The 14,727-nt window shown below is 33.1% G+C and overlaps 2 protein-coding genes across 2 annotated transcripts in view; one reads left to right on the top strand and one right to left on the bottom strand.

Annotated features, from left to right (window-relative positions):
* Positions 1–1,022: 1,022 nt before the first annotated feature.
* ndufb8 (NADH:ubiquinone oxidoreductase subunit B8) lies at positions 1,023–5,036 on the bottom strand. Its single transcript, XM_051123558.1, has 5 exons — positions 4,870–5,036; positions 2,220–2,346; positions 2,032–2,131; positions 1,453–1,608; positions 1,023–1,183 (listed from the first exon to the last, which is right to left on the bottom strand). The coding sequence occupies exons 1-5, from the start codon at positions 4,988–4,990 to the stop codon at positions 1,091–1,093; spliced, it is 597 nt and encodes a 198-aa protein (XP_050979515.1). The 5' UTR covers positions 4,991–5,036; the 3' UTR covers positions 1,023–1,090.
* A 1,285-nt stretch (positions 5,037–6,321) lies between these two features.
* The window catches only part of arhgap44b (Rho GTPase activating protein 44b), a 52,888-nt gene continuing 44,482 nt past the window's right edge, over positions 6,322–14,727 (top strand). Inside the window, exon 1 of the mRNA XM_051124610.1 lies at positions 6,322–6,779. Coding sequence (XP_050980567.1) covers positions 6,727–6,779 — 53 coding nt within the window. The 5' untranslated portion in view covers positions 6,322–6,726. The remainder of the gene's footprint in view (positions 6,780–14,727) is intronic.

The raw sequence follows: 14,727 nt of genomic DNA, 5'->3' as shown, positions 1-14,727 counted from the left end.
ACAGCAAAAACAGTAAAATCTTAAAAAAAATGTCTATTTAAAATAACTGTTTTTATTTTAATATATTTTAAAATGTAATTTATTCCTGTGATTTTAAAGCTGAATTTTAGTATCATTACTCCAGTCTTTAGTGCACATGATCCTTCAGAAATCATTCTAAAATTTTGATTTGCTGTTCAAGAAACTATTATGATTATTATTATTATTATTAATTTTTAAAACAGTTGAGTATGTATTTTTCAGGATTCTTTGATGAATAGAAAGATCAATTTTTTTTTTTTTTTTTTTGAAAATTATAGAAATACTCTTATTTAGCAAGGATGCTTTAAATTGATCAAAGGTGATGATAAAAAACATTTATAATGTTACAAAAGGTTTCTATTTCAGATAAACGCTACTCTTCCGAACTTTCTATTCATCAAAAAACCCCGAAAAAAATCCACTCAGCTGTTTTCAACGTCATAATAATAATAAAATATAAAAAAAATAAATAATTTTGATCTTTCTATTCATCAAAGAATCCTGAAAAATACATACTCAACTGTTTTAAAAATTAATAATAATAATAATAATAATAGTTTCTTGAACAACAAATCAGAATATTAGAATGATTTCTGAAGGATCATGTGACACTGAAGACTGGAGTAATGATGCTGAAAATTCAGCTGCGCATCACAGAAATAAATTACATTTTAAAACATATTCAAATAGAAAGCAGTTATTTTAAATAGTAAAAATATTTCAACATTTTACTGTTTTCCTGTACTATGAATCAAATAAATGCAGGCTTGGTGAGCAGAAGAAACTTCTTTGAAAACAATTAAAATCTTACTGTTCAAAAACTTTTGACTGGTAGTGTGTATATATATATATATATATATATCTGAAATAAATACATGTATCTAGCACAAATCTGCACAACATACTCTCAGCTTACATAAAACAACAGATGTACTCCTTATTTCAAAAATAATGTTATTTACATTATTATTTATGACAGTAGAAATGACAAACCCAACAGCTGACTTTTCAGTTAACTTTATTAGAGAGACAGAAATATACACAAGTTATGAAACACAGGTTTCTAGCATTAGATTTCAAAATGTTTGACAGATTCCGGTTCTTTCTCAGGATCTCCACCTTTCTCCAGATACAGATTGTTGTACGGATACTGTTTAGGAGCCTGGAAAGAGAAAAACACTGATGGTTACATTCATAACATCTGTGGAAAACGATACTAAAACTGTATTTTACTATAAACCTAAATAATAGCATCTCAAAAATACTAAAGTAACAATAGCGAGCAATCAGTTGCAAACAATTACAACTGTTTCTAAAAAGTTTGCAATTCCTAGTTTGGCTAGTGGTACAGGAATAACACACTTCCCCTTGAAATATTCTGGAATTTAACCATTTTTCTACTACGCAGCTTATCGTTCTCCTTCTACTCACCACGGGCTGGTAGCAGGGGAACATCTCGCCCAAACCAAACATCAGCAGCATGAAGCCCATGAAGCCCAGCAGCTGGTTCCGCATGGTCCTCCAATCCACGGGGCTCGGAGACGTGTCAACCCTGTTCCTGATGTACATGTCGAAGTCCCAGTGCATCTACAACACAGACACGAAACGCCACAAAATACTAGCTTCCTTCAGTCGCCTGGTCTGAATCAGGAGAGAAATCTGCACAGATCAAGCTCCGTTTACATGCCAAAACTGTTCAAAACAAATACGTGCGTGGATTTGGAGGTGAGGGGCAACGAAAGCTGGACTTTTACCCTGGAGGAAGCATTTTTATGGATTATAAACTCACATTTTACTTAAAAACGTCTTATTTAAAGGATAATTATAGGCTTCACAAGTGGTGTGTAACCATGTAGGCAAAAATGCATGGTGTTTTAAAGATTATATTCCATAGATGCATGGAAATGAAACAGGAAAAATTGTTTTTGTTTTGTGAAGGCATGTGTGCAAAGAGATCACTTGTGCGGATGCATCAAGCAAAATGGATGGAGGTTAAACTGCGGTTCTTACAGGCTCTCCCCAGTTCCTCCTGAGATCAGGATGGTCCCACTGATACCAGGGGTCTCTCTCTTGCTGCGATCGCTCCGGCAGCATGGGGTAATCGCCGTACCTGCGTAACAGCGGAGCGAACATATTTAAATACGTTTTCCATTCATCTTTCTGGAAACTAAACACATTATTCACTGACAGACACTCACCCCATGCCATCGTCAGGATGAGGTTTGTAATCTTCCAGCGTCATGTTGTATTTCTTAGCCGCTGCCGCCATCTCCTCCGGGGTTCTGGGGTACGGACCGGGCAACGTGTCCTTAGAAGGACCAGATGCTGTAAGACAACACACAAATATAACACACAAAAGCAAAAAAATCTCTCCAGACTCCCTTTGTCACACATACACTACCAGTCATTTTTAATGTTTTTTAAAGAAGTCTCTTCTGCTCATCTAGCCTGCATTTGTTTCATCAAAAGTAGTGCAAAACTGTAAAATTGTAACATATTTTTAGTACTTAAAATAACTGTTGTCTAGCTGAATGTATTTTAAAATGTACTTTATTCCTGTGATTTCAAAGCTGAATTTTTAACATCATTACTCCAGTCACATGATCATTCTAATATTCTGATTTGCTGCTCAAAAAACATTTATTATTATTAGTATTACTTTGAAAACAGCTGAGTAGAATTTTTTTCAGGTTTCTTTAATAAACAAAGTTCAGAAGAACAGCATTTATCTGAAATAGAAATCTTTTGTAACGTTGTAACGTTACTTTCTCATCACTTTTGATCAATTTAAAGCATCCTTGCTAAATAAAAGTATTAATTTCTATAATTTTCTTTCCCCCAAACTATTACACCGACTCCAAGCTTTTGAATAGTATAGTGTATAATACGGTGGCCGAGAGAGCTCAACGCGCTGCAACTTAAGAAAACACATGCAAACAGAAAAAAAACGAAAACAAATTAAGAAAACATCTTCATCAGTTTGACAACACAGGCGCTGCAAATTCTCACAACACAACCAAACTCAGAAACGCACTGCAAATAGCACGGACCACAACGGAAATGTTTCAGGGGGACCTCACGAAGTGACGAACCCAGCTGGGACGTGATTATTATTATTATTATTATTATTTTTTATTTTTTTTTAAATTCGGTTTCATCATCGAACAAAAAAACAAGGCAACATTTCAAACTGCAAATTCAACTGCAAAAAAATAAATAAATAACATCAGAAAGAGAAAACACACAAAATGAACAAAAACATACCAAAAGAAAGAAGTAGAAGGGAAAAAAAAGGAAATTCCAGGGCAGTCACATAAATCTGAAAAGCTTTAAAATTTGTTTTGTTTTCATGAGCTTCTTATTTTGAGATCTCATATTAGAGAGGGTTTCAAGGTAAATTTTAAGATCAGTGTTACAAAATGTAATATATAATGGTTTCTTCTGACTTACTTTTGACATGTGAATATAAAACTTTGCGAATATAATTAAGAGATTACCCTGTTTATGAGAAAAAGAGGGGTAAAATATCATGAAAATCTAAATTAAGGGGTTTGCTTAATTTCTTTGTTATGTCTATTTTAAAGCCAGTCCAAAATGAAATAGCATAAGGGCAACAGAAAAATAAATGTTCAATATCTGGACCTGAATATTTTGTTTAACATCCTGATCATAGATTAATTGGTCTTTTGGATATTATTAAACTAATCTGACGAATTACACTCTTAAGTGTGAAATGTTATTAACTTAATTGCAAATAAATATATAAATAAATAAATATTTGTAAATAAATATAACGTTCAGAGTTCACCAAAAAAAAACTGCAACGCTTTATTAATGGTTAAAATCAGATCAAAATTCACGTCCCAGCTGGGTTTGTCACTTCGTGAGGTCCCCCTGAAACATTTCCGTTGTGGTCTGTGCTATTTGCAGTGCGTTTCTGAGTTTGGTTGTGTTGTGAGAATTTGCAGCGCCTGTGTTGTCAAACTGATGAAGATGTTTTCTTACTTTGTTGTCGTTTTTTCTGTTTGCATGTGTTTTCTTAAGTTGCAGCGCGTTGAGCTCTCTCGGCCACCGTAGTATAATGTTACAAAAGCTTTTTATTTCAGATAAATGCTGTTCTTCTGAATTTTGTTTATTAAAGAAACCTGAAAAAAATCTACTCAGCTGTTTTCAAAGTAATAAAAATAATAACAAATGTTTTTTGAGCAGCAAATCAGCATATCAGAATGATTTCTGAAGGATCATGTGACACTGAAGACTGGAGTAATGGTGCTGAAAATTCAGCTTTGATCACAGAAATAAATTACATTTTAAAATATATTCACATAGAAAGCAGTTATTTTAAATAGTAAAAATATTTTACAATTTTACTGCACTTTGGATGAAATAAACGCAGGCGTGGTGAGCAGAAAAGCCTTCTTTAAAAAAATTTATAATCTTACGGTTTAAAAAGTTTTGACTGGTAGTGTAAGCAAACACATAACCATGTATAAACTTAAATATAAGCATTTTAGTTAATTAGTTTAATTACGTAAAATAACAGGCATCTTATAGCACATAATATACAATCAGAAGTACGAAAGGTCAACAAAATCGCACATTTTGCAAAAACGCACGTAGTAAACACCATCTTACGTATAATGTGTTCAAACAGAACAGCATTTATTTCTAAGGAGTTAACAATTAATTACATGTGTTTACAATCGCGTAAACACACTATGACAGATTCGCTTAGCCTGTTAGCTTCGCAGCCTTGACATGAAGGTTATCAATGATTTTACCCTATAAAACGCTGTTTTCATTGCATATATTCACATGACACGAAAGATCAGATGTGTAAGACAGCACCTGCTCTTGTTCCGAGGATAATGTTTGAGATTCCCGGTGTTTTTCCTTTAGTAAGAGCTCGGGTCAGGAGACCCGCTCTGAAGGCCGCCATCTTGCCTCCCTGACACTCCGCAGCGCGCATGCGCGGACTGTCGTCACTGATTCAGCGCAGAGGACACGCCCCAATGACGCTGCAGCAGAAAGCGATGACCGAATGTGACTGCTAATTATTAAATAATTATTAGATAAGTTATTTTAAACTACAAGACGTTGATTTGTATAAATGTGAAGGTAGAAATGCGTTTAAAATCAGTAATATTATTATTGATTATAATGATATGAAATTACGCGATATACGATTATTTAATTAATTTAATTCATTTCAAATGTATGTATATATTAAAATATACTAATTTAATATTTTGCTCGTTCAAAAACAGCATTTTTTAAACCTGACGTACTGAATTTTGATTCTCTCTCAACTCTGCACTTCTTCAAGACATCCACACGATGGCAACATTGTTCGCCTAACTGTTATGTATTAGTAATAGTATTTATTTATTTATTTTTACACAATTATTCTGTAAATTATCAATATTTTTCAGTGATAGTTACACTACCAGTCCAACGTTTTTGAACACATTTTTAATGTTTTTAAAGAAGTCTCTTCTGCTCACCAAGCCTGAATTTATTTTATTAAAATACAGTAAAAATTGTAAAATTGTGAAATAATATTACAGTTTCAAATAGCTGTTTTCTATGTGAATATCTGTTAAAGTGTAATTTATATCTGTAATCAAAGCTGAATTTTCAGCATCATTACTCCAGTCTTCAGTGTCACATGATCCTTCAGAAATCATTCTAATATGCTGATTTGCTGCTTAAGAAACATTTCTTGTTTTTATTATTATTATTAATATTAATAATAATATTTAAAACAGTTGAGTAATTTTTTGCAGGATTTTTTGATAAATAGAAAGATCCAAAGATCAGCATTTATCTGAATTAAAATTATTTTGTAATATTATACACTATACCATTCACAAGCTTTTTTTTTGGAAAAAAATATTGAAATGAATACTTTTATTTAGCAAGGATGCTTTAAATTGATCAAAAGTGATGATTACGACATTTATAATGTTACAAAATATTTATATTTCAGATAAATGCTGTTCTTCTGAACTTTCTATTCATCAAAGAAACAGGAAAAAAATCTAATAATAATAATAAATGTTTTTAATGAGCAAATCAGCATATTAGAATGATTTCTGAAGGATCATGTGATACTGAAGACTGGAGTAATGATGCAAAAAAATTCAGTTTTGATCACAGGAATAAATTCCATTTTAAAATACATTCACATAAAAAGCTGTTTTTTTAAATAGTAAAAATATTTTTAAATTTTGCCGTGTTTGCTGTACTTTAGATCAAGTAAATGCAGCCCTAACAAATCTTTCTGTTTAAAAACCTTTGACTGGTTTATTAACTGAATGTCAATTCGATTTAGTTTTTCACTGGAAGGTTATAAGCTTCAAAACGTAATTTTAATCTCATAAACTGCATACAAGACGACCGCGACCTTCAGACTTTCGAATTGTAGTCCAGCCGGTCTCGCAGAACTACATTACCCATAATGCCCCGCCGCCCCCCGCCGCCGCGTCACCAGCGCTCATCGGAGCATCCCGCGTCTCGAGCGACGAGCAGATCGCGCAAATGATGATTTCTGGCGTTTTCATTCGCTGTAGGTGATGGTTGCACACCGACGAGGAATCGTTCATTATGGCCCGAGCCGTGGAATATTCCCTGACGGTTGTTGTTTGAGTGAGGAATGTCAGCTGCTGTTTCATCCATCGGGATTCACGCACAAATTGCAGGAAGATGAAGAAGCAATTCAACCGAATGCGACAACTGGCCAACCAGACCGTCGGCAGGTAAAACACCTTCATCTGTCACTCTCACCGCTGCTGATGCACGAATAACGGCGCAAACGGCGATCAGTCGACGTGTCATGAATATATAATCAGCGTTACCTTATTTATTTACATATGCAAATAAAAAAAAGGGGGCTTAGAATGAGCATCACGGAGTCGGGCTGTCAGCGGGAGGTGTTCGGTCTGTAGATCTCATGCTGTTGATGGTCGTAGTGGTTTTGGGATGTTGTGATGGAGACAGGCATCTGTGGACCGGTCCTGATGTGGGCCTCTAGAGCATCCTTCACCTGTCCTGACCCCAAACCCATTAGCCTCTATCTGTCTATCTATCTATCTCTCTGTCTCTCTGTCTATCTATCTCTCTGTCTATCTGTCTATCTATCTGTCCTGCAAAGATATTTTTTCTAGCTATTCCAAATATCTTGCTATCAGTGTTATTTTAGAACCATTGAAACACTATTATAGTTTTTATTAACATTTGATCTATTTTTGTTTTGTACTTCAAAGTGTTATTTTTTGTGTTTTTGCCAATTTTTAGTTTTTTGTTTTTTTTTTACATATGCTTATGTAGTTTTATTAATTTTTATTTTTAGCTTTAACTAGCTGAATTTTTATTATATTGTTTCAGTAAATGTTTATTTAATTTCAAGTACAAATTTATGTTTTTTTTATGAATTTAAATTTAGTCTCTCTCTCTCTATTCTGGATATGCCTCTATCTATCTATCTATCTATCTATCTATCTATCTATCTATCTATCTATCTATCTATCTCTCTATCTATACTCCAAAGATATTTTTTCTAGCTATTGTAAATATCCTGCTATCAGTGTTATTTTAGAACCATTAAAAAATATTATAGTTTTTATTAACATTTGATCTATTTTTATTTTATACTTTAAAGTGTTATTTTTTGTATGTTTTTGCCAATTTTAGTTTTTTTTTTTTTACATATGCCTATGTAGTTTTATTAATTTTTATTTTTTTTTTAGCTTTAACTAGCTGAATTTTTATTATATTATTTCAGTAAATGTTTATTTAATTTCAAGTACAAATTTATGTTTTTTTAATGATTTTAAATTTAGTCTCTCTCTCTCTATTCTGGATATGCCTCTATCTATCTATCTATCTATCTATACTCCAAATATATTTTTTCTAGCTATTCTATATATATATCTTGCTATCAGTGTTATTTTAGAACCATTGAAAAACTATTATTGTTTTTATTAATATTTGATCTATTTTTATTTTTAATTGTATACGTTAAAGTTTTTTTTGGTATGATTTTGTCATTTTTAGTAGTTTGTTTTTTACATATGTCTATATAGTTTTATTAATTTTATTTTAGTTTTAGCTTTAACTAGCTGAATTTTTGATATATTATTTCAATGAACGTTTATTTATTTTCAACAAGTACAAATGAATGATTTTAAATTTAGTTTTAGTTTACTTTTAGTTTTAACTAAAATACGAAACGTTGCAATGGCAACTAGCTGAAATAATTTAAAAATAATTTTAAAATATTAAACATTACAATATATTTAATATTACTTAAATATTAACATTTTTAAAATTTAAATATTTAATATGTGAATATTTTATTTAAATTCACGTTTACATGTTTAATTTCAAATAAAGACATTTTTGAATTGATTTTAAATTTAGTTCCAATATAGTTTCAGGTTTAGCTTTTAAAATAACCTTAATTTGTACTGCAAAGATATTTTTTCTAACTATTCTACGTATTTTGCCATCAGTGTTATTTTAGAATCAGTGAAATACTATTATAGTTTTTAATAATATTTTGATCTATTTGTTTATGTTATACTTTATTTAAAGTTTTATTTTTGCCATTTGTAGTCATTTTGTAAATTTGTCTGTATAGATTTATTAATTTTTATTTTAGTTTTAGCTTTAACTAGCTGAATTTTTAATATATTATTTCAAAGAACATTTATTTAATCTCAAGTACAAATGTATGTTTTTTAATCATTTTAAACGTAGTTTCAGTTTTAGTTTTAGTTATTTGAGTGCATTAGAACTAATAAATATTTTTTTAAATATTAAATATTATTAAAATGTATTTACAATAATTTCAATATTTGTATCTGTAATATTTAATGTGTAATATTTAGTGTTTACCTTAGTCCAAATAATGACTTTTGGAATGATTACAAATTTAGTTTCAGTTTAGTTTATTTATTTATTTTTCTGGATATGTGATTTTTTCTCATTTGTCTGCTCAGTTTGACAAAAGAAGTTGTCAGCTAACTGCGATGGCCAGTTAAACTGTCTTTTCTTTTTTATTTAAAAAAGAGTCAGTTAAAAAAGATTAGATTATGTTGCCAGTGTTTTTATTCTGGTAAATCTGTGTGGATTGGAATGGACACTCGGAAATTGTGTGTGTGTGTGTGTGTGTGTGTCTCGTGGTTGCTACGGCAACATGATGTGATGCTGTTGTGTCATTAATAGGATGCATTGCAGGAGATTCCCTGGAGATCAGTGACTAATGACTGAGACGAGGGACGCCCGATTTAACGAAGGACAGATGGAGATCACACCTTCATAGATGCTTATATTTAACAGTATACAATTAAATTAATTAATAATGCAAAATGAATAGTTGTAGGCATCGTTTTTGAGTCTGTGGTGAAGTTGGCTGATTTTTTAGTGAACTAATTCAGATTAGGCAAAATGGTCATTGATTTTGAAAGCTGTAAATCAGGATGTAATGCATGATCACAGTTTGTTTCTTTGTCACTAGCAGTGCCACACCAAAGCTAAAAACTCTATGGTTGCATAACAGAAACCTCTGTTTAAATATTAACCACGGCGCCATACGTCACGCTCCCCTGGTTGAGGCTTTCACACAGTGTAACCGGCTAACAAGTAAAGAAGCAGGATGGGAAAGTGGAGTTTCTGCGCATCGATCCGTTCCGGCCCGAGTGAGTCAGACGCCTGCAGTGTTTTCACTCGACTGCATTAGACGCGTTATTGAATATAGGTTGTTATCATGCACATTTGATTGCTTTCTTTTAGAGGTTTTTTAAAGGAGAAGTCCAGAACAACAATTCACAGATGATGTACTCACCCCCTTGTCATCCAAGATGTTCATGTCTTTCTGTCTTCAGTCGTAAAGAAATTATGGTTTTTGAGGAAAACATTTCAGGATTTTTCTTCATATAATGGACTTCATTGGTGCCCCGATTTTGAACTTCCAAAATGTAGTTTAAATGCGGCTTCAAAAGCTCTAAAGATCCCAGACGAGGAAGAAGGGTCTTATCTAGTGAAACGATTGCTCATTTTTTTCAAAAAAAATAAAAATGTGTATAGTTTTTAAGCACAAAAGCTGGTGTAGCACAGGCTCTGGGATGCGTGTTCACGACGCTACGAATTAGTGATGAGTCGTTCTTTTTTGAACGAATCTTTAATGTGACTCAGGAAGAACGAGTCGTCTCGGGGAGTGATTCGTTCATCCTATTAGGTTGTGTACTGGAATTAGTTCACCTGTTTGGAGTCTTCGGGTTTTTGGGGTGGTTCGTTCATCTTATGGGGCGTCACGTGATGAATGAACGACTCGAACACGAAAACTTGTCAGATAAGAGGTGAGGTGAGCTAATCATAGACTAAACACCCAGGAAAACAATGAATGAATCTTTTGTGTTTCTTATAGCATTATAGTTTTGTCTTGTTTGTAATGTGATCAACGTTTGTGTAAGCAGTAGATGTGTTAGTAACGTGTAACATTTTGATTATATTTTGCTAAAATGAACGAAATGACTCAAAAAGATTTGTTCGTTTGCTGAACGAGACTCAAAGGTCAATGTTTCAAAACTTCCCATCACTACTACGAATCACATCAAACGTCATCGTCTGTATGTCGAAAAACTCCATCTTATTTTCTCCTACAGCTTCAGTCTGACATCGTTGTACTTTTTTGTTTGTAAACAGCGTTTGACTTACTTGCACTTTCTTAGTCTTTGCGCGTTCGCTTTGTAAACACTGGGTCTGTAGTTCCACGTGACCTTTCGACGTGATTCAATAGTACGTAGCGTCATGGACGCACATCCCAGAACCTGTGCTGCACAAGCTTTTGTGGTTAAAAACTATAACTATACAAATTTTATTTCCTGAAAAAAATGAGCGATCGTTTCGCTAGATAAGACCCTTCTTCCTCATCTGGGATCGTTTAGAGCCTTTGAAGCTGCATTTAAACTACATTTTGGAAGTTTACAGTTTTTCTCAGTCTCTTTGGTGCATTTCTCAGATTAGAAATGAAATTCTCAAAACTACTTGTTCAACCTCCACATCATCTAGTCACTTGTGCACATCATAATAGCAGTTTCTCATTTATTTGAACACGTTGCGATTGCTTTGGTACATTCATGCAATGGTTTTTGTACATTTGTCTGCGTTTTCCTACATTATCAGTTGCTAGTGTCATGTTGCTCAAAATGTATTATATAGTTCTCTGTGCAATAGTCTTAACCCTCAAAATATCAAGTCATTAGTTCATCGTATAAGTCATTAAATGCAAAATGGTTGATATAGTTGTCATAAACTGTCAAGTATATTTTCTACACATTCCTGTTAGTCTATTTATAAATTTGCCATGCATTGTGCAGGTGAATCTTGACTTTCACTAATAAGGGAATGACAAACCAGTTCTCTGAAATTCCTCATGGAGTGCTGCATGGAAAAGCGAAGTTCTGCCTAAGGGCTGATTCCTGTGTTTGCCTTTCTAATTTTGTATTTTCACAGATTTTTGTGCATCTGTCATGTACAAACATCTGACAGACATCTGTAAGATGTCTCTTTTACATACACTCTAAATCATAAACATCTTACAGTAAAGACATCTAATAAAAGTCTATTTGACACCGGGTAGGAAACGTGCAGATGAGCGAACACTCTAAAAAATAAATCTTGCAGATGTAAATGTAGACGTGAAATAGACGTCTTAGTGATGTACGTGTGCTATCAGGGATATTTCTTTTTCTTGTCTATCACAATGACTCTGTAATGTGTTTTTTCTTTTCTTTTTTCTTTTTTTTGTCCTATCCAGTCTCTTTCAATCAATATCTCACATACAGTAATGTGTACATTTGTACGTTTGAAATGGATATATGACACACATAAGAATTGCAGCCTTCTGCATTCCAATACAGTAACTGTCATGCAAACGATTGCTATAGTTTACATCAGGTAATGCTAATAGAATTCACTGTTAGATTGACAACATGACTAAGCATTTTGACAATGACACAAGGACTTTTCATTCTGATGGCACTGATATGTTCATTGACATGCATACTTACTTTTGATAGATGAACTAAAGATTTTGAGTAAGTTACAGACTTTTGCAGGTAATCCATTGTGTTGTGCTGTTTGTATGAATTGTTTTGAGAAATGCACATACTTCTTTGCAAATGTTAAGGATGATTTGAGAAATGCACCAAAGGGACTGAGAAAAACTGTAAAATTCATTATATGATGAAAAATCCTGAAATGTTTTCCTCAAAAACCGTAATTCCTTCACGACTGAAGACAGAAAGACATGAACATCTTGGATGACAAGGGGGTGAGTAAATTATCTGTGAATTGTTGTTCTGGAAGTGGACTTCTCCTTTAAGTCAAGTCGCAGCGTGCGACTGATGATGTCATCGGAAAAGGAGATTCGTTTAGAGGCGGAGCAAAAAAATGATGAAGACAAACACTCATTTCTTTAGAAGAATGTCACAGATGAATCATTCACGGCAAGACCAGGAACACGAATTAGGAAAGTAAATAAAGGAGAAGGAAAGTAAAGTCACGTGACTGTTTTTCTTGAATGCTGATGGACTGAAAACAGCACTGTGGGCGAATAACAGCAGCGTATATTAAAAATGCAAGTCATTATGTTTAAAGCACTGACGGATCAATGTGCCGATGGGTTGTGAGGCGTCTCGCTGTGTTATTGTGCTCTAATGCGTGTTGAATGATGGACGGGTGACACCTCCTTCAGAGGTCAGACTGTGCAAAATCCTCATGAAATCAGAATTGGACTGTTGTAGCTTTTATTTCATGTCATGTACTGTTTCTACAGTGTATAGCTAATAACCAAAGAACTTCAGAGCACGGCTGCCTATAGAAACTGCAGGGTAATTATTAAATGACAGACTTTTTTAAAAATATGAGTGACATAATCATGCATTTCAGTGTGTAATTGTTGCTTTATCTTTTTCTGGAAACAGAAACGCTGGAGATGTTTTGGCCTAAGTGAGCTCGGATTAATTAGTGCTTTCAGAGGAGATGAGACGGCAGTTCGTTAAGGACTAATTTGACTCCAAACAGATCAAATGAACAGTCATTAGTCATGTTTAGATCATCCATGGCATTTGCCACTGAAAACTACTGCGTGCGACTGTATAATACAACAGTTAAATAAACAAGAAGTTCATATTAAGTCACTTGCATTGTCTGACTATAACACTATTGCCCGATTTTGCTCTATTTCGTCGCCAAAAAAATTGTTTGAAACAAGTCACGACTGAGCCGCTGCACATCTCCGTTCAAACACAGCGGTGTTTCATTTATGAACAATGAACGTGCGTTTTTAAACAAATCTAGTGAGTCGATTCAGTTTCCCATTCCTAAAATCACTTTATTCCTGAATGAATCAGCCGTTCGAATGAATCAAATGAATGAATGATTCCGTAATTAAATCAGTGACTTGCCGCCACCTACTGGTAGTTTTATTTACATTTTTAAAGTATCTTTTCAGCTATTAAATTAATTTAATAATATCTAATATTGGAAATTGTATATTTCAGGGCTCTACAGTACGGCCATTTCGTGAAAAAATATTTAGGAGCACCACGTGCGAGTGACCCGATCAGCATATTTGTGTTTGCACTTTGGGGAGCTTCAATGTGTGTTTTTGCAACGTTGAGTAATGCATCGCAGACATATCAAACCAATCCTTTCATAAACAAAGTGTAGAGAGATTGTAAATAAGAGATTGACTGTGCAGTGTAGAGAACTTCATTGATTATAATGGAACTTTGTGAGATCGCAATGAACTAAGATGAGTGACCGCTTTAAACGAGTTTTTTAATGAGATACTGATTTAATACAACAGTTAAATAAACAAGAAGTTAATATTAAGTCACTTATATTGTCTGACTGTAACACTATTGCCTGATTTTGCTCTATTTTGTCGTCAAAAATAGTTTGAAACAAGTCACGACTGAGCCGCTGCACATCTCCATTCAAACACATTCATTCAAAAACAGTTTATGATTAAATGTGCGTTTTTAAACAAATCTAGTTAGTTGATTCAATTTCCCATTGCTTTATTCCTGAATGAATCAGCTGTTCGAACGAATCAAATGAATGAATGATTCAGTAATTAAATCAGTGACTTGCTGCCACCTACTGGCAGATTTAGTTTCATTTTTAAATGATCTTTTTTAATTTATTTAAATCATTTAATATTTCTATATTCAAAATGTTATGTTTAAAACATTAATCTCAACATGAATTTATGAAAATACATGAAATTAAACATGAAAATACACAGACAAGCCACTTTTGAGTTCTTCTGTAGTACAAAATTAATTTTGTTAATACTGATGCTTATAAAAGCTGCTTATAAAATTATGAAAATTTTATATTTTACATAAGATGACATAATTTTAATAAAGTTAGAAAAATGCCATTACAAAGGCAAAAACAAAATTGCCCTGTAAATCACTTTAAGGAGTCAAATATGACCTTGTAAGGGGGAAAAAGCCATCTCCTGTTGTCTCTCACATCTCACATTAAAGCTGTTTTGGCTTGTAAACAGTGTTTGATCTGTGCAGATTTCTCTCCTGATTCAGACCAGACCACTTTTTCACTGGAGGAAGTGTTATTATGGATCATGGACTCAATGTATTTTAGTTAAAAACATCTTAATGATGGATTTGT

The sequence above is a fragment of the Labeo rohita genome, chromosome 12 (assembly GCF_022985175.1).
Source record: "Labeo rohita strain BAU-BD-2019 chromosome 12, IGBB_LRoh.1.0, whole genome shotgun sequence".
Taxonomy (NCBI): domain Eukaryota; kingdom Metazoa; phylum Chordata; class Actinopteri; order Cypriniformes; family Cyprinidae; genus Labeo; species Labeo rohita.
This window is presented reverse-complemented; position numbering and strand designations above follow the sequence as displayed.

Excerpts from the sequence above, each read along its gene's own strand:
- ndufb8 (XM_051123558.1), bottom strand. The coding sequence starts at position 4,990 with ATGCGCGCTGCGGAGTGTCAGGGAGGCAAGATGGCGGCCTTCAGAGCG. Across the intron at positions 2,132-2,219 it reads CATCCTGACGATGGCATGGG|GTACGGCGATTACCCCATGC; the intron begins GTGAGTGTCTGT and ends GCTGTTACGCAG. Across the intron at positions 1,184-1,452 it reads TCCCCTGCTACCAGCCCGTG|GCTCCTAAACAGTATCCGTA; the intron begins GTGAGTAGAAGG and ends TTCTCTTTCCAG.